The sequence below is a fragment of the Aedes albopictus genome, chromosome 2, assembly GCF_035046485.1.
Source record: "Aedes albopictus strain Foshan chromosome 2, AalbF5, whole genome shotgun sequence".
NCBI lineage: Eukaryota > Metazoa > Arthropoda > Insecta > Diptera > Culicidae > Aedes > Aedes albopictus.
In genome coordinates, this window is record NC_085137.1 from 360,970,149 (window position 1) to 360,993,207 (window position 23,059).

General features: G+C 40.9%; 2 protein-coding genes across 3 annotated transcripts in view; one reads left to right on the forward strand and one right to left on the reverse strand.

Moving 5' to 3' along the window:
* Positions 1 to 13,844: 13,844 nt before the first annotated feature.
* LOC134286768 (uncharacterized) lies at positions 13,845 to 15,176 on the reverse strand. Its single transcript, XM_062848439.1, has one exon. It carries the CDS (start codon positions 15,174 to 15,176, stop codon positions 13,845 to 13,847), a length of 1,332 nt encoding a protein of 443 aa, XP_062704423.1.
* A 3,811-nt stretch (positions 15,177 to 18,987) lies between these two features.
* LOC109416943 (growth hormone secretagogue receptor type 1-like) overlaps positions 18,988 to 23,059 on the forward strand; it is a 108,039-nt gene continuing 103,967 nt past the window's right edge. Inside the window, exon 1 of one of the 2 annotated variants that reach the window (XM_029866621.2) lies at positions 18,988 to 20,082. In XM_029866621.2, coding sequence (XP_029722481.2) covers positions 19,360 to 20,082 — 723 coding nt within the window. In that variant the 5' untranslated portion in view covers positions 18,988 to 19,359. The remainder of the gene's footprint in view (positions 20,083 to 23,059) is intronic. The other variant, XM_029866622.2, reaches the window with a different exon arrangement.

Genomic DNA, 23,059 nt, shown 5'->3' on the forward strand with positions numbered 1-23,059 from the left:
ATTTATGTTTTGTGGTTGACCAACGAATCTTTTCTATTCTCAGCCTGCCCAACTTCAAATGCAATAAAATTTCGGCTTATCATTCGCTTGGCTGAATTTTCAAGTGTCGTTTCCTTGATTGAATAAGCAGTAGTCTGTAGCTAGGCAAACGCCCACCCACTTGCTTTCCCATAAATAGGCCAATTTTCCAAATTTAATACTCTTCAGCGGCAGCAGCGACCACTTATGGTGCGCGGCCGAGGAGGATGAAGAAAAGACATCTTAAAATTCCACTCATCAATGGATGCAGACAATTCTCGATAACGATGCTGCCGCCGTGCCGCAAATCTGCTTCGGCAATGGAAAATTGCCGCTCGTTTGGTCTGCGTGGCACGATCTTTTCATTTTTCAAAAAACGTCTTGCACATGTACGTCTCTGAAATTTTTCTCTGTCGATTTGAATTATAGGTAGGGTAGACATGTGTAAAGCGCTCCGCGGACTAAATGTTCTTTTTTATGAAAAAGAGTAAAAATAGTTATTTAGGTAATGATTTTTTCATGATGCAACCCATTTTAGTTGCATAGTGTTCATAATGCAACTAAAATGAGTTGCATTATGAACAATATACACCTATTTTTCATTATGGAACTCATTTCAGTTGCATAATGAACCAGTTCGGAAAAGTTGGCCATTATGATCCCAAAATGAATAATATAAAATAGAAATTATGATACTGAATTGCATAAAAATGCTTACTAAATTATTATGAATTTCGGATTTTGACTAAGGCCTTGGTGTGCTCTGCTGTACGTAGGAGTCGTTTCCATTCGACTTGGTCCATGGCTGTGTGTCTCCAGTCACGCACTCAGCGAAGGGTCCGCAGATAGCCCTTCTCTTGATCGATGCATCACATTCGCTGCGCACCACGCCGTTTGTACCGGTCGGATTGCCTCGAGAACCATTTTTACCGGGTTGTTATCTGACATCCTGGTGACGTATCCCGCCCACCGAAGCCTCCCGATTGTCGCGAAGGTCGAAAGGTCGAAATAATATAAAAGTAGGACAAAAGGTCGAAAGGTAAATTCTTTGAATCGTCTTCTTCACAACTTAGTGTTCTTCTAGCACATCCACTGTTATGCTGTACTTAAAATGAAAGGTTGTAGCGTGATTGTTCCAGCTCAACACAAACAGTCAGTGCTGAAAATGTCATTTAGACATACACGCAACCTGAGATTGGCAGATTCTAATACAATTGGGTATGGAACATATACAAATATTGTATTAGGGCCTTGCAAATACAAAAATTGGTAGGTGGCAGTATACCAAAAATTGTATTGGCTTCCTAGAATCTGGAAAAGGAAAATTTCGCATGTGTGTGTGTGCTCTGTCGCACTGGTTTCTCATTATTTGTTCTATTTTTAGACTGATCATGGCAGCAGCGGCGGCATCAAATACCAATACATGTTTAAAAAGAAATACGGGCGGCGGCGGGAATCGAACCGAGACACTATCATGGTGATACACAGTATCCTGCGCTTTAACCAGCACGGCTATAACTGCACATTAATAGACAAGAGGCTGAAAGCCATCATCATCAACACAAACGTGGCTTGGTGATGGAAGTGATACAGCCGCCACACTGCACAATGGGTCCAGAGCCGTATTTGCGAAGACAAAACTGTTTAAGCTTCAGCTTTAAGTTCTTAGACACATATTGTGTTTTAAACAGTTTATTTTCAATTGTTGACCCTATTCCCTATTATTGTTATGTTAGGGTGGTTCGTCTGGTTAAACTGATTCAAAAATCTGCTTTCTAATAGTTTTATTTGCGATGCCATGATGGATGGCGATGGATCGTTTAATTAGAAATTCCACCAATAAACGGCAAATTCTAAATTTCATATATCTCAGGGCTCTCACCACTTAGAAAGTTGGTGTCTTCGACAACGTTGTTAAGTGAGTCAAGGGCTTACAGTTAATGGTCCACTAGGCGGCGCTAGTTACACATTTGGAAAATCATTCAAATGATTGATATTTTTCCGTGAAGTAATCAACAAGCTGTAAGTTTGTTTTCTTTGAACGTGTCTAAGTCAAGTCAAAGGTTTTTCAAAGAGCTATGTTTTAGTCATAATTGTGCAATGTCGCATTTCATTCGGTTCACTTGATCCAGAGATATAGCAATTAAACGAAGAACACTCAAATATGAACTACTTTATTAGAGTTGCTCCAATTTTATGTAAAGTTATCCAATCGAACCCAAATTTGTACCGTTTATAGCTTACTAGTTGTGCAACTGGCAGGAAAAATTTGTGAATATTTGGTGCATTTTTGAAAAAGTTACAACTTGCTGAATATATTTGAAATAATAAAATAAAAGTTGCATGCTTCAATTAATTCGTAACTAGCGCCGCCTACTGACAGAACCTTGAACCATTCAGCTAATCAACTGAGCGGCCGTAACCAACCTAACAACATCGCCGAAGACATCAACTTTCTAAGTGATCTGAGTCCTGAGATATATGGAATATAATATTTGTTTGCTCACTAGCGCTGCCTTGTGGTGGAATTTTGAATCAAACGGCTCATCATTTGTTAGTTCTTGACCAGCCAAATAATATTGCCGAAGACACCAACTCTCTAAGAACCCAGGATGATGAGATATTTGGTATAAACATTTCATCAGTGTTACGTCTGTTTGTCTCTGGTATGACAGATATCACAGACAGCAAGACGTAGCAATGGCGAAATTTCCATACCGTACATCTTAGCACCATGATTACTTAAATATTCGGTATACTTGGCAAAGCTGTTAGGCCAGCTAAGGTTCTACTGGTTATGGGCCGTTTGATTCAAAATTCCGCCACTAGGTAGCGCTGACGATAAATTAATTATTATATTCCATATATCTCAGAACTCTGATTACTTACAAAGTTGGTTTCTTCGGCAATGTTGTTTGGTTTATAAGGGCGTTTCAGTTGATTAGCTGATTGGTTCAGGATTCTGTCAGTAGACGGCGTTAGTTGCAAATTAGTAGATCCATGTATCTTTTACTTATTATCTCGAATATATTCAGCAACCTGTAACTTTCTATAATGTTTAGGGAATATTCTCAAATTTAATCTGCTAGTTGCACAACTAATTAGCTATAAATGGTACAAATTTGAGATCGATTTTATAGTTTTACATGAAGTTGGAGCGACTCTAGTAAAATGTTTCATATTTGAGTGTTCTTCGTGAAACTGCTTTATCTCTGGATTAAGTGAACCGAATGAAATGAAATTTTGCACATTTATGACTAATATATAGCTCTTTGAAAAACCTTTGACTTGACTTAAATATGTTCAAAGAAAACTAAATTACAGCTTTTTGATTGCTTTACGAAAACAAACATTCATTTCCATAATTTTGCAAATGTGTAACTTGCGCTTCCTTGTGGCAAAATTTCGAAACAAGTGTACCATTAACTGTAAGCCCTTGACCTACCAAACAACATTGTCAAAGACACCAACTTTGTAAGCGACCAGAATTCTGAGATATATTAAATTTAAAATTTGCTTGACCTCTAGCACCGCCTAGTGGTATATACAAAAGCATGCTAAGTTTTAAAAATTGCCTGAAACATTTTTAGCAAGTTGTATCCTTTTATAAAGTCCACCAAAACTATCCAAATTTTGATTACTTGTTCCTCAACGAGTTTGATTTAATTGGTGTAAATTTGGGCTTGATTGATTATTCAACTTTACACGAAATTAGAGCCCTTCTATATATATCTAGTTTTTTACTTCCGTCTATCAAATTACTGTACCTTAGGACCAAGCGAACCGAATTAAATTAAATTTTGAAAGTTTGTGACTAATGTATTGGTCTTCATGTATCGTTGTACTCGACTAAAATATGACCAAAGGCAAAAAAGTTGCAATTTATTGAAAACTTTTCGAAAAGTTCTAATGATTCGAATGTTTTATCCAAGGGCTGAAAGACAAATCAATCAAATCAATCGAATGTTTTATTTTTGTAAATTTGATATAACTTTGTAAAACATTCTGATATTGTATAGAGAATAATTAATCAGCAGATTTTTGGATAAGCCACACTTGATTGACCGTAATCATTTCACAATAATGAAAAAAAAAGAAATGACAGAACTTGGCAGAAATATTTTTGTCTTCGTAAATTCGACTCTAGACCCATTGTGCACTGAAAAGCCCGCATCCAGCAGGTTGCTGTTCGCAAGTGGAAAATTCCATGTAGACAATAGGACGCGAAGCTCAGCAGCGAAGCGAAAGTTATTTTTAGACGCAACCCGGTTCAACTTCTCGGGTTTGAATGGAGGTGTTTGTGTGTATTGGTTCTTCTTCTTCTTCTTGGCGTAACGTCCTCATTGGGACAAAGCCTGCTTCTCAGCTTAGTGTTCTATGAGCACTTCCACAGTTATTAACTGAGAGCTTCCTCTGCCAATGACCATTTTGCATGCGTATATCGTGTGGCAGGCACGAAGATACTCTATGCCCAAGGAAGTCAAGGAAATTTCCTTTACGAAAAGATCCTGGACCGACCGGGAATCGAACCCGTCACCCTCAGCATGGTCATGCTGAATACCCGTGCGTTTACCGCCTCGGCTATATGGGCCCTACTTGTGTGTATTGGTATGGAAGCTATGGAACCGTGTAGCGCATCTTAATACAACGAATGGATTATGATTTATCACAATTTCTGTACGTTTTTAATACATAAATTGGTAGGAAAGGCATATCTCAATTTTTGGTAGCTTTTCTTGTTTTGCGTGTATCTACTAACACATACGGATTCCGCTTGTTAATTTGTTATTCAAATTAATTATCGCACGGAACCTAGTGTCTGCAGCAGCGTTGTTCTCCGCACGCGGTTTGGTTTACCACTGACTGAACAAACTGGGTTTGTAGCTACGATGGCTCGAAATGGTGTAGAGAAATTGAGTGCCTAATGCGATCTAAAGAGATTAAGCTGGTAATGATAACTGTTTTGACCCATAGAGGATAACTGACCACAGATAGATTTTGCTGTGACATACCGGCCGCCTTGAAATATCGATTTCAAATTCCCTACTTACTACCTAATGCTTGTATTCTAACGGTACATTATGCTACACTAAGGAACCGTACTTCTGTACTGACACTGACTGCTGCAGCTGCGTTGACTTCAGATCAGGGATAGGGTGCGACTCAAAACTCTTTGCGTGCCGCACACTCTGCTACGAGACAGCACAACAAACTAGAAGGAGACGAGTACGCGCAATCGGTTGTGTGTTGCTCGCTTATTTTGCCGCGCGCTGGAGCTCTCCTGTCTCTCACGCTCTGTCGCATGCACTCTCTCGGTGCTTGTCTCCGTGCTTAGCACTTGGCTTGATACTACGCATGATTGGAACAATTTCGAATCAAACGACCCATCACTTGTCAGCCCTTGACAAGCTTAACAACTTTGCCGAAAACACAAACTCTTCAATTAATTTATTAATTGATTTTTTCTATTTGGAGACGAGCACAGTCCCAAGCACCGCGCATTACTCCCTGCGCCGTAGAGCTAGTGCTGCGATTGTCTCTCGCACAATTACGAAAGCTCTCACTCATACGTCTCTTGACTCTCGGCAAAACGGGAGACGAGCACTTGCGATTGTGTGAAACACACGCTTTTTTCGCACCGCACGGTGCATGCCGCCAATCCCTGCTTCAGATGGCTGCGACTTCTGGGAGCATCGCTTACGATCCGTCCGATCGGAATAATGTTGTACGCTGTGGAAAACTTCGGAATACATCTGGTACCGAATCGAGGTGACCATCCTTACGAAGACCTAGCGCAAGATGCGACTGAGACTTTTTCCACGATGATGCTTGAGCCAACGGATGGCTGGATGACAGATATGAGATATCCAGGACGATCCGAGGGATCTGGTGGCATTGCCCTGTAATATGAACGGGAGCATTTACAACTATATACCGTAAGTATTACCCCGCTAATACGACACCGACTGTTGTCGAATAACCGGGGTAAACTTTTAATTCGACAAACTGGTCACCCTACACCACCATGCTCATTGGTATTTGGCAACTCTATTATTGTTTTTGTTTCGATTTCCGGATTTGTTATGAAACATAATTTCAACAGATATTGGGGTGATGCGAATGAAAAGCTCGTTCTTTATACGATTGTTGCGATCCTCAGTTCATTCCGGTTAGTCTCCAGGCGGTTTGGGGGTCGGAAAGCACCAGCTCAGAACTTCCGGAATTACCGGCTGCAAGAGGAGCTGCTGCGGGTGCGAGTATAAGCGCACTATCAAACTGTTTTGCATTTACAGTGTACATCGCTGTGACACTTTTTAATTCGACATTCGGCGCCGATGACGACGACTCTCGTCGTAGGAATGGTTGCTCGTAGAAATTCGTCGAGGCTGTTCAACTTGGAGGAAATCACTGATTTGAGTTGGCCAAACATAGTGATCTAAATTGCTACGTTGAGAGGGGTGGTACCAAGGATCCCCTTCATTGGATAGGCTGCACACACCGGACGACTTCTTCAATTACGATGACAAATGGTATTGCAACAGTAAATTGCATTTGGATACACTGATTGGACAGGACATTTGGACTTGCTGATACGGTTGTGCCAGAACTCACAGGACGATACTGGAGTAATGCTGAACCGGACAGGATATCATGGACGGACAGAATACATGCTTGACTACTGAACAGGACTGGACACTGGTTGGAACAGCGCATGGATCCCAAATTGGTTTGACAGTAAGCGCCGAAACGCTGAAGCGCTGAAGCGATAGAATCAATGATCTTCGGTAGTGGAATCAGTTTGATTGTCCCGGATGGTAAGGACACATATCTTGGATATTGCTCTGCGGAACAGGCCATCCTGTGTTTTAACCGTTACCACGCCCCAACTTCCATTTCAGTGGGGGAAGATTATCTTCTCTTACAACAACCATTGTACCGACAGAGATATTGTTTCGTCGACGTGTCCACTTCGTTCGGTTGTTGAGGTCGGATAAGCATTGCTTTGACCATACTTTCCACATATGCTGCATGAAGTCTTGCATTTCTTGCCACAGTGAAAGGCGGTTTTTCGGAAGATGGCTGAGGTCTGGTTCTGGAACAGCGGTAAGTGGTCTCTGAATGAGGAAATGACCTGGGGTCAAGGCCTCGAAATCCATTGGATCACTGCTAACGGGTGTCAGCGGACGGGAATTCAGGATCGCTTCTATCTGCACGATTGCTGTTTGCATGGCGTCGTGTGACAGAATCTTGGACGCAACGGTGCACTTGAAATGGCCTTTGAACGATTTGACCACGGCCTCTCAGAGGCCGCCGATCTTGCTGGGATGAATCGGAAATCAATTTAATCTTCTTCTGCGCTCTCTGCGATTGAGTCCTGGAATTGTTGGTTGCGAAGCAGCTCCTTGCTATTGGAGTTCCATTTTTGTAGGTTGAATCCTGTGCAGTGAGTTCCACCATTTCTTCCGCCAACTGCTTCGCTCCTCTACGCTGTTCGCTCCGCCCGGTCAACATGTCGTCGACATAAATATCTTCTCGTAGTGCCTTCGCAGCACGTGGAAACTTGGATGCTTCTTCATCTAGTCGCTGAAGGCACTTCGTCGCCAGATACGGAGTTGCAGCTGTGCCGTAAGTGAAGGTGGTCAGCTCGCCAACTTAATGCTAGAACTAGGTAACTGGTTTTGCGAAATTTCGAGAGTTTTGTTTATATCTGAACATACACCATAATAATCAAAAGTTTATCCATAGGATATACAAAAACACATTATGAGTCATCTTTTAAGACTAACAAAGTGTTTGTTTTATTCCAGGATTAGTTTTACCAGCCATTTTTATCCACACTTTCAAAAACGAGTTACCTAGTTCTAGCATTAAGGGGGCGAGCTCATATGTTCTCAGGGCTGAGCTTCGAAAAACAATTCGCTGGAAAGGCCGATCGTCATGCTGGACTACACAGATCGAAAAATGAGTGTAAAATTCGGCGACATATGATGCACATGATTGGAGCGTGAAATATCACTGAAGTTTACATGACATATCATGTAAAAGTCATGAAATATCATGCAAACTTCCATTATATATAATGTAATTCAGCATGACTCTGAGTGTTTACATGACATATGACACAAATTTACATGATATATCATGTAAACCATCATAACAATAAGTTTACATGAGTAAAATGAAGTTTACATGACGTGTAAATCTCATTATTTTTATCTGTGTAGTATCATGCGATACATTTTTTCTATCTCCGCCAGAAATACCACACGGAAAAGCCGAAACCGAAGAGTAATAGAGATCAAGTCTTCTTGGATTACGGGGCTGACCATTAGCGAATCATTGAGCGAAACTCCACTGCTGGTTTTGCAAGACGACAACACCACGCGTAGTTTGATTGTGGTGCTGTCTAACTTGAATACTGCATGATGAGGAAGGTAGTATACAGGCGAGACTTTGTTGCCTTCTGATACCGAAAGTGGAACTTCCACCATGTGTTCAAGCTGTTCATATTCCCGGATGAACTCTGCATACGCTGCCTTTAGTTCTGGATTCTGTTGAAATCTTCTCTCCAAACCGAGAAACCTTCTGGTTGCTATGCCTTCTGATTCTCCGAGCTGAGCAACGATGTAACTTCTCTAGGAAAGAGTGACGACGAATCTACCACCCTCATCGCGAACGGTCGTTTGGTTGTAGTGTGCTTCACATGCGGTCTCTTCCACAGACTGAGTGCAATGGGTGTGGCAGGATTCCAGTTCCCAAAACCTTGATAGCTGTTCTTGTAGGTTCGCAAGTGTGCAGGAATATGCTGACGTTTGCTGCACTGATAACGAAATGATCGATTGCTCGACCAGACACTATCCATCCGAAAACTGTATTCTGCAGCGTAGATTAGATCTATATGACCGACTTCCGTGTGACGGTTACAGAACCTCCGATGCCTTGTACCGACATATGTACAGGAACAGGAATCGGAACGGTTTCCTAAATTTGTTCGGTTTTCCAATAATTAACTGATACTTCTATAATATTAACCTTCCAGGACGCGCGCCATCAAGCATCTGAAACTGCATCGCGCTCGTGCTGTATACTATGAGCGAGGTTTTTTGGTAGTGTTGTACTTTTTACAACGGCGCGCACTGAAGGGTCTATATTGCCTTATTGTTTTACCGTAATCAACAATCAATGTCAAAATCTAGTCTTACTAACTAAGAAGAACAGCCTATGTTTAAAAGAAGACAAAATTCACTAGTTGAACATCAACGGTTTCGGTGCAAAAAGCAATTTTTCTACAACGAAACTATTCTCTCTAGTTCAAATAGTGAATTTTTCCTTCTTCTAAACACAGGCTGTTCTTTCTAGTATCATTGCGAGATTAGTTTTTGGTATAAATTGTTGATTATGTTAGAACCATAAAGCAATATTGGTATTGCGGAACTAATAGTTAATTATTGAAAAAAATAACAGATCTTTAACCCGATTATTGTTAAAGAAGGAAAGATTCATGGGTAATATACAGTACATAGCTCCAACTTCAACAATTATTTTAACAGCAAAAACGAGAAAATGAAAAAAATATGGCCATTCGGCAAAATAAGTTTTTGACCTAATGAACTTCGACCAAATGACATTCGACCCAACGGCCTTCAGCCGAATGTCCTAACAAATTTGATATTAAGATTCTATTAAAGTAGCCGGAGCGCCATTAGCCGTAATACTATAAGCCCAAATATGTTAAGCTCACATGTTACAACCACCGTGATAAGGAATATATTGGTTAGAAATGTCGCAAATAAACTAAGTTCATCTAGAAAGAACAGCAGATGATTAAAAGACGGAAAAAGCTGCTGGAATTATTAGAATTTATTTCCTCAAGAACAAGCTTTTTATAGCATTTGATCAAGTGATATTCAGCATAACGGTAAATTTAAGTTTGTAATATTGGGGGTAATGGTTTTCGGGCAATGACAGTCAGGCTAATGGTATAGGTAAAATCGTCACCTCAGTTTTCATTTCTGTATATTTTACTCGTTGCTCCAAAAGGTTTTTGTTTATGGTATTCGATTGACTTGAGTGTGTGATTAACAATTCCGGGTAATTTTCCTGTTGGCACTAAAGTTATGATTTAACGTGATCATATTATATGTAGTTATTGTCATAAATAAGCTTTTAAAAAAAACTTTCAATTGAAAGAAAGGAATCTTTGAAAAATATTAGCAAAGAAAAAATTGCATATCAGTAAAAGCTGGAAAGAACATTCTACGTGTTGAAGAAAGGAAAATCTTTGATGAGTATTGATAAAATTCCGTCAAAATAATATTTGATCAATTGGATCCACATCATGATAAACTTATCCACATGGCAAATTTGTGGAAATGTTCTAATTCAAATTGCGCACATCAATAAAATAATTAAATTACAAAAAAAAATTAAATGTAACTTCACATTGAAAGGTTTGAGTTCACATCAATTTTTTGTTTCAGAATGATTTGTTCTTCTTCAAACTATAGGCTTTTCTTTCAAAGTTACTCTAAAACCATTTCTTGTTTGCTCTTACATCAGTTCAAATAATTTATTTAACTTTCGCATATAAATCTGAACAAGAACATCTCACATTTTTACAATCGTTATCGTGGGCTAATCGGTTCCAAACAAATAAAAAACACAATTTGCTTTCCATTAACCCTTATGTGGCCGACAGGGTACCTGGGTACCCAGTAGCGTGAGACACAAAAATACCGGCCTTCTGATCCATTTTGGTCCCATATTAACTGTGCAAAATTTCAGATCGATCGGAAAAACTATATTTTAGCGCCAGCCATTCTAAGTTTTCATTCGATTTAGTATGGGGAAAACCACTTTTTAAAGAAAAATCGCCACAGGTTGTCCCTTAACCCCTAAAAATAAATCGACGAGTGAATTCTGTTGGAAATTTTACGAGGAACCAATCCTCCGAAGACCGCAAAGCGATCTGAGGCATGTGGAAAAAGTTATTGGCTGAAAACCAAATGGCATGCAAACGCTGTTAGACATGTATGGAATAACAATAAATAATAAAATCTCGCTATTTTATCGATCGGGTGAGGCCTAATAACTTTTTCCACGAACGTCGCATCGGTTTGCTGTCTTCGGAGGTCTGATTCTTAGTGAAGTTTTCTACAGAAATCATTCGTCGACTTATTTTTAGGGATCTAGGGGTGACTCCTAGCGATTTTTCTTTTCAGGAGTAAAATTCCCCCATAGTAAATCGTATGAAAAACTAAGAATGGCGGGCGCCCATTTGAAATGCATGGTGTAGAAAAAAGAAAAAAGTTTGTCGGACACATAACGGTTAAGAATGTTTTAAATTATCATTAGATTGGGAACACCTCTGGATTGAGAGCTTTGGAAAATTTCTGGGGAATGGTACATTCTGGCAAATGGTTTTCTGGGAAATGGTATTTTCTGGCAAATGTCTTTCTAGCCAATGGCATTCTGGCGAATGGTTTTCTGGCAAATATCGCACAATCGCAGACTGCAACACGGAGCACTGATCTCTTAGGAAATGCATGAGGTCCTGTATACACCATGTAGACAAGAATGGTGCTCCAGTTGTTTGTGTCTTCTCCAAATTTATCCAACATGAGAAGATGCTTATCAAAATCGCTGATTAGACGACTGAGCAACTCGTATCCTTTTCTGCGTATGGGCTCAATCAAAAACAAGGCCGGGTTTTCACAATCAATTTCTTGTTTTCATATCGCTTCTCCAGCTTACGGTGATCTTTGGTAACTTGCCTAGGATTTTCCACATTTACAGATTTCGTCACATGGTTCTTAAAACTATTCCTTGCATGGATCAAGTCCAACAGCGTCTTAGGTTTAAAACTAAACAACCTTTCGAAAGGAAACTTGCTGTCTTCTTCCAAACACGAATTCCGGTAACCAAACAGAAAGTACGAAACACAGCCCTCGGTACTAGCACTGCTCAACTCTGGATCCAACAAAAACTTTTTCAAACTTTCCTTGACAACTCGTACCATGCGCTCCGCTTGAAAGTTCAACGAACATATATCTCTGACAACGGCTAAAGGTTTCTCGCTGCTAGGCTTCGTTCGTCGTAATGCCGCTGATTTTGATGACGTTTCGCTCTCAAAACCTTGTATAGCTGTTTTGTGCGTAGTGTACTCGAATATGCTGTGCCAGTTTGGGCACCATATCATGAAACTCAGATACAACGTTTAGAACGAGTTCAACGCAGTTTTTTGAGGTTTGCGCTAAGAAGGCTTCCATGGAATGACCCGCGGAGACTACCACAATACGAACAACGATGCCAGCTGATACGACTGGAAACTCTTCGTGAAAGACGTAAGTTCCTACAGATGATGTTCGCATTCGATATTTTATGTGACCGTTTAGACTGCCCAGATCTTCTACATCAAGTCAATTTCTATGCTCCGGCTCGTCGTTTACGTCACCGACAATTGTTCTGGGTTGCTCGGCATTCCACAGCGTATGTCAGCATCACCCGTTCGAGAGATGCGTTTGCTTATTAAACACGGTACACTGTTTGATTTTAATTTAACTAGAACGACTTTTAAAACTAGGATTAGGCAATTAATTTAAGTAACCAAACAATCTGTACAGTTATAGCTGAAGATGAAGTTAATAAATAGTAAATAGTAAGTTGCTTGACGGAGTATACGGTGAACTCTTCATGACTTTCACTCCATATCTTTCCATAAATTCCGTAAACTCTTTCGAATTGAACGGTGGTCCGCCATTAGTAACGACATCATCCGGTAACCCAAACCTAGCGAAAACACTCATGAACGTCGAGTTGACTTTCCTGGCATCTGTTCTATACTTCATGTATTCTACTTCCAGCCATTTGGAAAAACTGTCCACAATGACCAGGGAAACCTTCTTGTCGAAGTAGAAGAAATCGGCGTGAATGCGCGAAAACGGTTTTCACGGTGTGCCAAAAACCGTTGTTCGAAATCGGACCACCCTAATCAAACCTAATTTTCACAGCAGCACTTGGTTCGTAGTGTGACAGCTTGAAACTTTATTTAATGTAACAAAATACAATATAAATATTTAATTAATAATAATTTCTTTTTAAGCTTACTTCTTATCACTTACATTTATTGGTTTTCTCTTGTATTCCTCCTTCCAGGTATTATGTTTCCAGTTCAAAACCGAATTAGCGACATTTTTTCTTTGACTTCCGCTGCTTTTGCCTTGCGTTAAACACTATGTCGGAAGTGGGGCGCTGTATAGAGCAACAGGTGTACAATACAGCGCCCCACTTCCGACATTGTGTTTGACGCAAGGCAAAAGCAGCGGAAGTCAAAGAAAAAATGTCGCTAATTCGGTTTTGAACTGGAAACATAATACAGTCATAGCACAATCATGGATCACCCACAATTATGGGTCAATTCTATTTGAATTGCATGGTGAACTGTCTGACTAATAATTGTGACAGAGTGACCCATAATTGTGCAATGACTGTATGGTTTACTAGCGCGAGGTTGGTTCTAGTTGGATCCTACAAATTATACATTGCTAATGATAAACTTCACTTATTTGATTAGTTTAGCTGACCTTGATTATTCAGAAAATCACACTGCCACTAATCACCGCTACCACTATCAGTTCGATATGCAATTTAAAACGAAATTTGAACTACACTTTACTTTTAAACATCAATTTGGCTTGAAACTAATCTTCCTCTAATTTGCCTTCTTGTTACTACAAACCATTTTGTTTACCTCTTCGCAAGTATTTTTATGTTTTTACTTGAACTCTACTTTTCTCTCACTCTCCCAACATACCTGACAGCTATGCTCAGCGCACGGTTCGTCCATCGGCCGGTGTTGTCTCGCCCTGCGTGGAACGTATGTTGCGCAATGGTTGCGCTGTCGAAGGGTGGTACGGGGCTGTGCCAACACACCCCCTCCCGTAACTCTGGTGGGGCTCCTCGGCTGCACCGGATTTACCCTCCTGTACCTCGAGCACAGCCAGTCTGGTCACCGGCCTCCTAAACTTACCCTTGCTCGTCTCGACCATTGCCTGCCGGATTCTGCCGTCCGCTCCCGGGTAGACGTCCGTCACGATGCCCCGGATCCAGCTCTTCCGCACGGCCTCATCGGTGATGTACACTAGATCACCACATGCTAGTGGCGGCGACTCGGAGAGCCACTTCGTCCGCTGGTTGATGGATGGCAGATACTCGGACATCCACCGAGCCCACAGCTTGTCCGCCAGTCGCTGTGACCGCTTGTAGCGGTCCCGCAGTGCTTCGGCTTCGCTCGTCGGTGGAACTGAAGGCTCCACGCTGATTGCGCCAACACCACGAACAAAGTGGTTCGGCGTCAACGCTCCCTCTGCTCCTGGTTCCAGGCCAACGTACGTTAGTGGCCGGGAGTTGATGAGGTCTTCGGCCTCCGCTATCGTCGTCAGTAGCACTTCGTCCGTTATCGTCCGCCCGTCGTTCAGCACGGTCAGTGCTGCCTTCACTGAGCGAACCAATCGCTCCCAAACCCCACCCATGTGAGGTGCGCTGGGCGGGTTGAAATTCCAGCGGGTCCTGGAATCCGTAAATTCGTCCTCTGACTCGATCTCGATTCGCTGCATGATGGCCTTGCTTGCTGCTTGGAAGTTAGTGCCGTTGTCCGAGTAGAACTCTAGCGGCTTCCCTCTGCGACACACGAACCGCCGTATGGTCATCAGACACGCTTGAGTCGTCAGGCTGTGAGCGACCTCAAGGTGGACAGCCCTCGTCGTCATGCAGGTGAACAGGCAGATGTACCTCTTCTCTGATCTGCGGCCGACAGTAACAGTCAGCGGTCCGCAGTAGTCCACGCCGGTGTGGCTGAACGGTGGCAGATGCGGCGTCACTCGCGACTCCGGCAACGGAGCCATCCTCGGGTTCGACGGGCGACACTTCTGCACCTTGCACCAGACGCACATTCTTCCGATCCTCTTCAGTTCCGCTCGCAGATTCTGGACGTAGAAACGCTGCCGAATTTCGTTGACTGCGGTCTCCGTGTTCCCGTGAGCTACTTGCTGATGATAATGCTCGAGCAGCTTGTCGGTCACCGGATGCTTTTTCGGCAAAATAATCGGGAACCGCAGCTCGAATGGTAGCGACGATCCTTGCGCTGCTCTGCCTTCCATCCGTAGTACAAATGGTCAACTTAGGCTTTGAATGAAGAAGTGTATTTTAAAAAGTTTGGACTGTTTCTAATATAATTTCGAGTGCTAAAATTACCTTGCGTGCTAATACGGTAAATTTGCGTTCAAAGCTCGTCCGAAGGATAGGTGGAAGCGCCTTGACATCAGCTGAGACGCCAACACAGCCGAAGTGATACCACCGCTGGCAGTGGTCACAAAATACCATTTGCGACTCCTCGTTATCAGGACGGTCGCAAGCCGCGCAATTAAAACCTGTCTTATCAGGACTTTGCATTTTTGGGTTTGGTCGGAACTTCATTAAATTTTCAAGATTGTTCGAAATCGGACCACCCTAATCAAACCTAATTTTCACAGCAGCACTTGGTTCGTAGTGTGACAGCTTGAAACTTTATTTAATGTAACAAAATACAATATAAATATTTAATTAATAATAATTTCTTTTTAAGCTTACTTCTTATCACTTACATTTAATGGTTTTCTCTTGTATTCCTCCTTCCAGGTACAGTCATAGCACAATCATGGATCACCCACAATTATGGGTCAATTCTATTTGAATTGCATGGTGAACTGTCTGACTAATAATTGTGACAGAGTGACCCATAATTGTGCAAAGACTGTATGGTTTACTAGCGCGAGGTTGGTTCTAGTTGGATCCTACAAATTATACATTGCTAATGATAAACTTCACTTATTTGATTAGTTTAGCTGACCTTGATTATTCAGAAAATCACACTGCCACTAATCACCGCTACCACTATCAGTTCGATATGCAATTTAAAACGAAATTTGAACTACACTTTACTTTTAAACATCAATTTGGCTTGAAACTAATCTTCCTCTAATTTGCCTTCTTGTTACTACAAACCATTTTGTTTACCTCTTCGCAAGTATTTTTATGTTTTTACTTGAACTCTACTTTTCTCTCACTCTCCCAACATACCTGACAGCTATGCTCAGCGCACGGTTCGTCCATCGGCCGGTGTTGTCTCGCCCTGCGTGGAACGTATGTTGCGCAATGGTTGCGCTGTCGAAGGGTGGTACGGGGCTGTGCCAACAACCGTTATTAACAAAAAAAAAAATGTCCACCCAAATGGGACCCGGCATTCGAAAGATATACTATTCTAATATCTCCTCTAAAAATTTGAAAATGTTTCATCGAGGGAAACCAAAGTTTTTACTGTTTGAAGATTTTCCTCTTTTTCCATAGAATTATCTCTTATAAGGGAATATTGTCATACGATGCTCTTCATATCATAAACACATTATAATACTGCTCGACAATATTAAAAAAAATCGTGTTATGGGATGAGAAGGAAAGAACAGGGTTTTGGAACCCAGGAAGTGTCCTAGTGAAAGAATTTTCGAAAAATATTTGAACGGGACTTCACAGTTTATGGCCGAAGTTTGAATTAAGAACTTGGAACATTAGGGTTCCTAGCGTCCCAACCCCTATTTTTTTCTCATCCCATAACTCAAACTAGTGTTGAATGGTGTAATGAGTTTTACAAATTCCAAAAGTATAATATTTAAGCAACTTCTCTGAAAATTTGACAACATTTCATTGAGAGGCATGTAAATTACCGTATTTTGAGAATTTAAATTAAATTCTATGGCTACCTGCTATTCGCATACAAATAAAAAATGTGACACGTCGTGAGCCTTGATTACATAAACTTTCAAAGAGTCTGGAACCCGTTTTTTTTTTATTTTAAGCATGTGATATGTACCTGGTCGGTAAATTTGAAAACGTTTCATGGTGAAACGAGAGTTAAAGTGATCTCACAGCCCAAAGTTTTGGTATTCCTAGGAGGCTTTGTAAATTGTTGGTATAATGTTTAAGATATTGAAGCTCTTAAAGTAAACCTGAATGCTACTCGTTTTCCTAACCAGCGTTATACGTCATGTTACCAACGTGTTTTCCGTGAATTTATAAATATTTCATTTAAATGATCATCAGTAACAACGATTTTAAGCTTTGATTCCAATTTCATTAGGGATATGCATTGTATCGCTTTATCTATAACACGTATATAGTCCATCCATATAGTATCTACATGCTTAACATGTTTATATTTTCTTCTTTATTGTATCAAAAATTAAGTTTGGAAAAATCTTCTGCTGCCGGGGCAAAATGGACACTCACCTTTTTGAAAGAAGCGGCAAGGGAAAAATATAACCTAAATCACAAACCAACCAAATTCTTCGATTTCAGTATATTTTCGGTTAAAAGTTCACTATAGTAGACATATGATGAAACAAATTGGTCAAAAAACGACAGCAGTGGAAAATAGTTGTTCTAGGCACAGCTGCACATGCCGACAAAAACGAAGCTTTATCCAAAACAGCCTTAATTTAAATTAACTAAACAAAAATGAACTACTTCGGCGTATTATTCATCCATAATAGTTGTTTTGTAATGATATGACTTTATAGGTGTAAATAATGTACGAAATTCGTAAAGGTCTCATGGTGTCCATATTGCCCCATGGGGGTATCCATTCTGCCCCGTATGCTTGAAGACAGTCATGAAAAACTAACATTTTTCAAAACATTTTTTGAAGTGAATAAATCATTTTTCTTCATAAGCATTCTTATGCAATAGATGCTAAATAGACTTTAAAAGGATACATGTATCAAAAATCTAAACTTTTTTGACATCTTGCCAGGTAAAGGTGGCAAAAACCTTAGGGTGTCCATATTGCCCCGCCTACCCCTAAAGGCAATCTACCTAGCGTGAGTTTAATCGATTTACTCAAATTTTGGCTCATTGGGCCGAACTATGGAATTGCGTCAAAAGAACTCAATTTTGGGTAGTTTGGCGGTTCCGTGTAGAAATATAAATTTCCGTCAAATTGCAATTGCGAGATATTTTCCAAGCAGCTAGATGTGACATGTGACACGTAGGGGAACAGAGCCCAAAATGCCAAGATGGGGTAAAATGGCCCAACTCATAAAATCATTCCTCGATGTGATTTGACCATAACTATCGGTACATGGTGTCAAGATATGTTTACATAAAACATTCTTCTAGAAGCTAGGCCGCTCTACCCATGGAAAATGTTTCGATTTCCCAATGAAAACTATCAACTTCCGGTTTTTCGTACTTGCAATTAAGGTTTTTTGGTGATTTTATTACCAGCCAAGTGTTTCCAAGCAGATTGAGACACACATGGAGGTGCCTGGTTGTTGATGTCTACGATTTTCATGTTAGGGGTCATTCAAATATGACGACCATCGTTTAGCGGGGAGAGGGGTGACACTCCATGTATTAAGCATACGAAAATAGCGGACCAGAGGAGCAAAGGGAGTCAGACATGTCCGAAAAATGATGGACGTAATTTTTGAACGTTTTCATGAAGTGGCATCTTATCCCATGGCAGATGGCCTTTTTGCACCACTTCCGTTTTACGAACCAGTTTTTGAAATCGCTATAAATCGATGAAAATGCGTTAGTTTAGTGAATATTTTTGCTGAAGTATCGAGCAAATATTGTATAGTTGCTGTTACCACCTTGAAAGCCTAACAAGTGAGGCTAATTATCATTGAAAACAATGAAAGTTTGAAAAATGGCATTTTACCCCACTTGACCCTACATATTCATTTTGATTATTCCTTAGACAAACGTATTTCATCTGTTTCCCCTATCCAGTCGAAGAAATCGTAACCACACGCCCAAAATCACGTTTCGAATCAAAAATACACCGAGCTACCGATTCACCTTCCGCTCACAAGCATGCTCCAGAGGCAACTGGTGTCTGAAGTAGCGAACTTGAACTTGAACATTTGTTGAATGAAGCTCATGAACCCGTGCAAACGCGGGCCCGAGTCGGATCCAGGGGAAGTTGGATTCTGCGCATCCTGGGTTTCGGGGTTCATCGGAACTCAAATTGCTTCATCCACACGAACGGTCGTCGGCAATCCCGCAAAGGGTTATTTATCATGCTGTTTTGGTAAAAAAGTCTTCAGTCGCTGATAAGCCGGTCGTAGGGCAAGTTATCCAATCGGAAGCGGGATTTCGGTGCTGTGTAGTATGGTTGAAGGAGATGCTCCGGATGCCGGTAGAAGTCAGTTCACGACTGCATCAAGCTAATGGAATGTGAAAGGCCCGTACATGGTCCGAAACGCAAAGAATCGAGAGTGTTGAAAGTGCGGAAGTTAATTAAATATGAATGGCTCAATGGCAGATCGGAATTCTTCATCTTTGATTTATGAGAAGTTAAAGTATAACGACGGTTTCGAGTTCTGTGACGGGAATGTGGAAAATTTAAATGAGTTTCAATTGAAGTTGTGCTTTGATAGTGGAGATGTGCGGCGGGAAGGGCTGCGGCCGTCCCTCGGGAACAGAACTTCGGCTAACCTGGAATATCCACCGGACTCATCAAGTGCCATGGAATGGGGTTACATGATTGGAGATTTCCTCACATTCTACTACACTCCGGCGCTGGTCGTTAGTGGGAGCATTGGGAATATCCTGTCAGTACTGGTGTTTTTCAATACAAAGTTAAAGAAGTTATCCTCATCCTATTACCTGGCCGCACTTGGCATCAGTGATACGTGCTTCCTGTTGGGACTGTTCGTGACATGGTTAAGCTTCTTCCAGATCCACATCTACACGCGTGAAGTGTACTGCCAGTTGTTTACCTTCTCCAGTGGTTTGAGCAGTTTTCTATCGGTGTGGTATGTGGTGGCGTTCACATTCGAGCGGTTTATCGTCGTCCTGTATCCCTTGAAGCGCCAAAGCTGGTGTACGGTGCGGCGAGCCAAGCTGGTCATTGTCGGGCTTACCTTTCTGGGTGGATTACATAGTGCTCCGTACGTTTTCTTCGCGGGGCCACAGTTCTCCGAACGGACCAATGCTACCATATGTGATGTACGAGAGGAATATAAGGTAGGATGGCAAAATTATTGAAATAAGTGCCGGGAAAGCATAAATATTTCATTTTGCGGTTCGCGAGATCATATATGTATGAAATTGCTTTTGATGAAGGTTATGAATGGGACGCTTGAGATCAGTGGAGTGGATATTTCCAGCACCTAGTGTGAATGCAAATTAGTGTTTGAAACTGCGCAATATTTCAGATACGTTAAAACTTTTTGAATGGGTTATCATATTCAAACTATTTTATTATAGGCATCAGTGGAGACAGGAATTCGTTAATAGAGGGCGTATACAGTGTTATTATCATTCGGGGGAAGATGCACATTGAAGGAGCTTGAATCATGGAGAAGACATTCGATTCAAAATTTGGCGTTACTATATTTGGCAGCGCTTACAGGTCAATGTACTGGTATTCAACATTTCCTTATATTTTTATCGTTTAATTCAACCTACTGAGCCTCAGAATGTGAAAATGGTGCGAAATTTCTACAGACATTAACAAAGAACAGCACGAAATTGTTTATTCCTGCAATGAATATTCAAAACTTTACCTATTTTCTTCTTCACCAAATCAATAATTTCATGGTCAATGAATATGAAGTTGATCGATGAACGATTCAGAACAAAATTACTCCACAACCAATGAATTATAATGACAAGATTATTGTGATAGGAGACTACAATTTGCCACGGTTACATTGAGACTTTTATGACGATATTGGCTGTTTCATCCCTACCAATGTTAGCTCTGAACTAAAGACATCATTGGTCGAGACGATTCTCGCATCGGGACTGCTGCAAATCAATCACTTGATGAAAGATAATGGATCATTGCTGGATTTGGTCTTTATGAATGATCCTGAGAACTGCGAGCCGCCTTCGCCGTTTTTGAAAGTAGATGATCATCATAAGCCCTTTACGGTCAGGCATGTTGTATTAGGCCGTGTCGATTTTTTTGCAAAATTTCGAATACATAATCCCGAATAATCACAAATGGTTGCAAATGGACCCAAATGAAGCCCTGCAAAATTTAAAAATTCTAAAAAATCGGTAAGCTAGTCCGCAATCGACCTGAAGTTTTATATGGGAATTTTAATTTTTCAGTATGGGGAAATCCAACTTTAAAAATTTTTGAAGAAAAAGGCTCATTAAAGCAACTCCAAAAATTCGCCCCCCTGAAGATTTAGTGCATATATTAGGGAACATTTTGTTAGAAGACAACTTTTTAGTTGCACTTAAGATAAGGGCGTTATTAAATTTCGAAACAATGGACATTTTATTCGCATGATTTTTAACTTCTTTAATTGGCATCACTGCACGTTTTGCGTGTTGAAGAGGGTGGTAACAGCCATCTGCGGCGTCACCACCCGTCGCTGGATGGAGACGCAAGTACCTGATAAAAATGAGATAGTTAGGATTGTAAATATTCTTGCGATATTGCTTTATAAAAACTTGGTATCTTCGGCAAAGTTGTTGGCATGGTCAAGAGCTGTCCAGTGATGAACTAAATCATTGGCAAATCCATCACTGGGCGGCGCTAGTGTGCATACAAACTGCATGCAAAAGTATTAACGTATATGCGTGTATCTTAATAACGTGATAATTTAACTATGTGGTGTCTTCCACAAAGTTGTTGGCTGGGCCACGGGCTATCCAGTGACGAACCAAGTAAGTAGGAATTCAACCGATAGGTGGCGCTAGTGAGCATACAAACTGGATGCAAAGGTACAAACGTATATGTGTGTATCTCAAGTTTGTTGGCTGGACCACGGGCTATCCAGTGACGAACGCAATACAGTCTAGACTCCTACTACACGGTTAGTTCGGGGGTGCAGTAGGAATCCGTGTTGTAGGAATCCCAGAGCTTATGAGATTTCGCCTAATTGGGGGTGTGAGCGAATACATCAGGAGTGTTACAAGATAGCCCCATACTTTTTTTGGCAAAGTTGTAGTACTAGAATAGATCTACCACACAATGCGAACTAACATCCAATTAGTTGGCAATTTGGCCGATAGAGGCGCTATGTAGAAGTGATTGCTTATGTTCACTCGCCAGTAGAAGCACTCATAAGTTATCGCTTGCGATATCTCAAGATCTACTTGATTTGGAACAATGCTGTCTTCGGCAAAGTTGTTCAGTAGGTCAAGAACAATCTGGTGGTTAACCAATTAGTTTGTGATTTCGCCGCTAGGTGGTGCTAGTTGTCAAGTAAAGTTTAAACCTCTTTAGCTCGCGATCCAGAGCAAATAGAAAGTGTCGACTTTAGCAAAGTTTTTAGGAATTCAAAACCTCAGTGGTGATTCAACATTTAGTTGATGGTTTCGCCGCTAGGTGACGCTAGTTTTTAAGTAAAATTTTAAACTTCTCTAGCTCGCGATACAGAGCAGATAGAAAAGTGTCATCATCGGCAAAATTCTTCAGGAAGTCAAGAGCTATCAAATTAAATAACATTTAGTTTGTGATTTCACCGCTAGGTGGCGCTATTTGTCAAGCAAAATTTTCAACTTCTCTGACTCGCTATTCAGAACAGATAGAAAAGTGTCGTCTTCGGCAAAGTTCTACATGAAGTCAAGAGCTATTTAGTGAATTAACAATTAGTTTGTGATTTCGCCGCTAGGTGGCGCTAGTTGTCAAGTAAAGTTTCAAACTTCTTTATTTCGGGATCCATAGCAGATAGAATGGGGTCGGCTTCGGCAAAGTTCTCCAGGAAGTCAAGAACAATCTTGTGATTCAACATTAAGTTGGTGATTTCGCCGCTAGGTGGCGCTATTTGTCAAGTAAAATTTCAAACTTCTCTAGCTCGCGATCCAGAGCAGATAGAAAAGTGTCGTCTTCGACAAAGTTCATCTAGAAGTCAAGAGCTATGTAGTGATTCAACAATTAGTTTGTCATGTAAAGTATCAAACTCCGCTATCTCGGGATCCAAAGGAGATCGAAAAGTGTCGTCTTCGGCAAAGTGCTTTTGAAAGTCAAGAGCTATCTGGT

Bases quoted from the DNA above. Each gene is read 5' to 3' on its own strand.
- LOC134286768 (XM_062848439.1), bottom strand. From the start codon at position 15,176: ATGGAAGGCAGAGCAGCGCAAGGATCGTCGCTACCATTCGAGCTGCGG.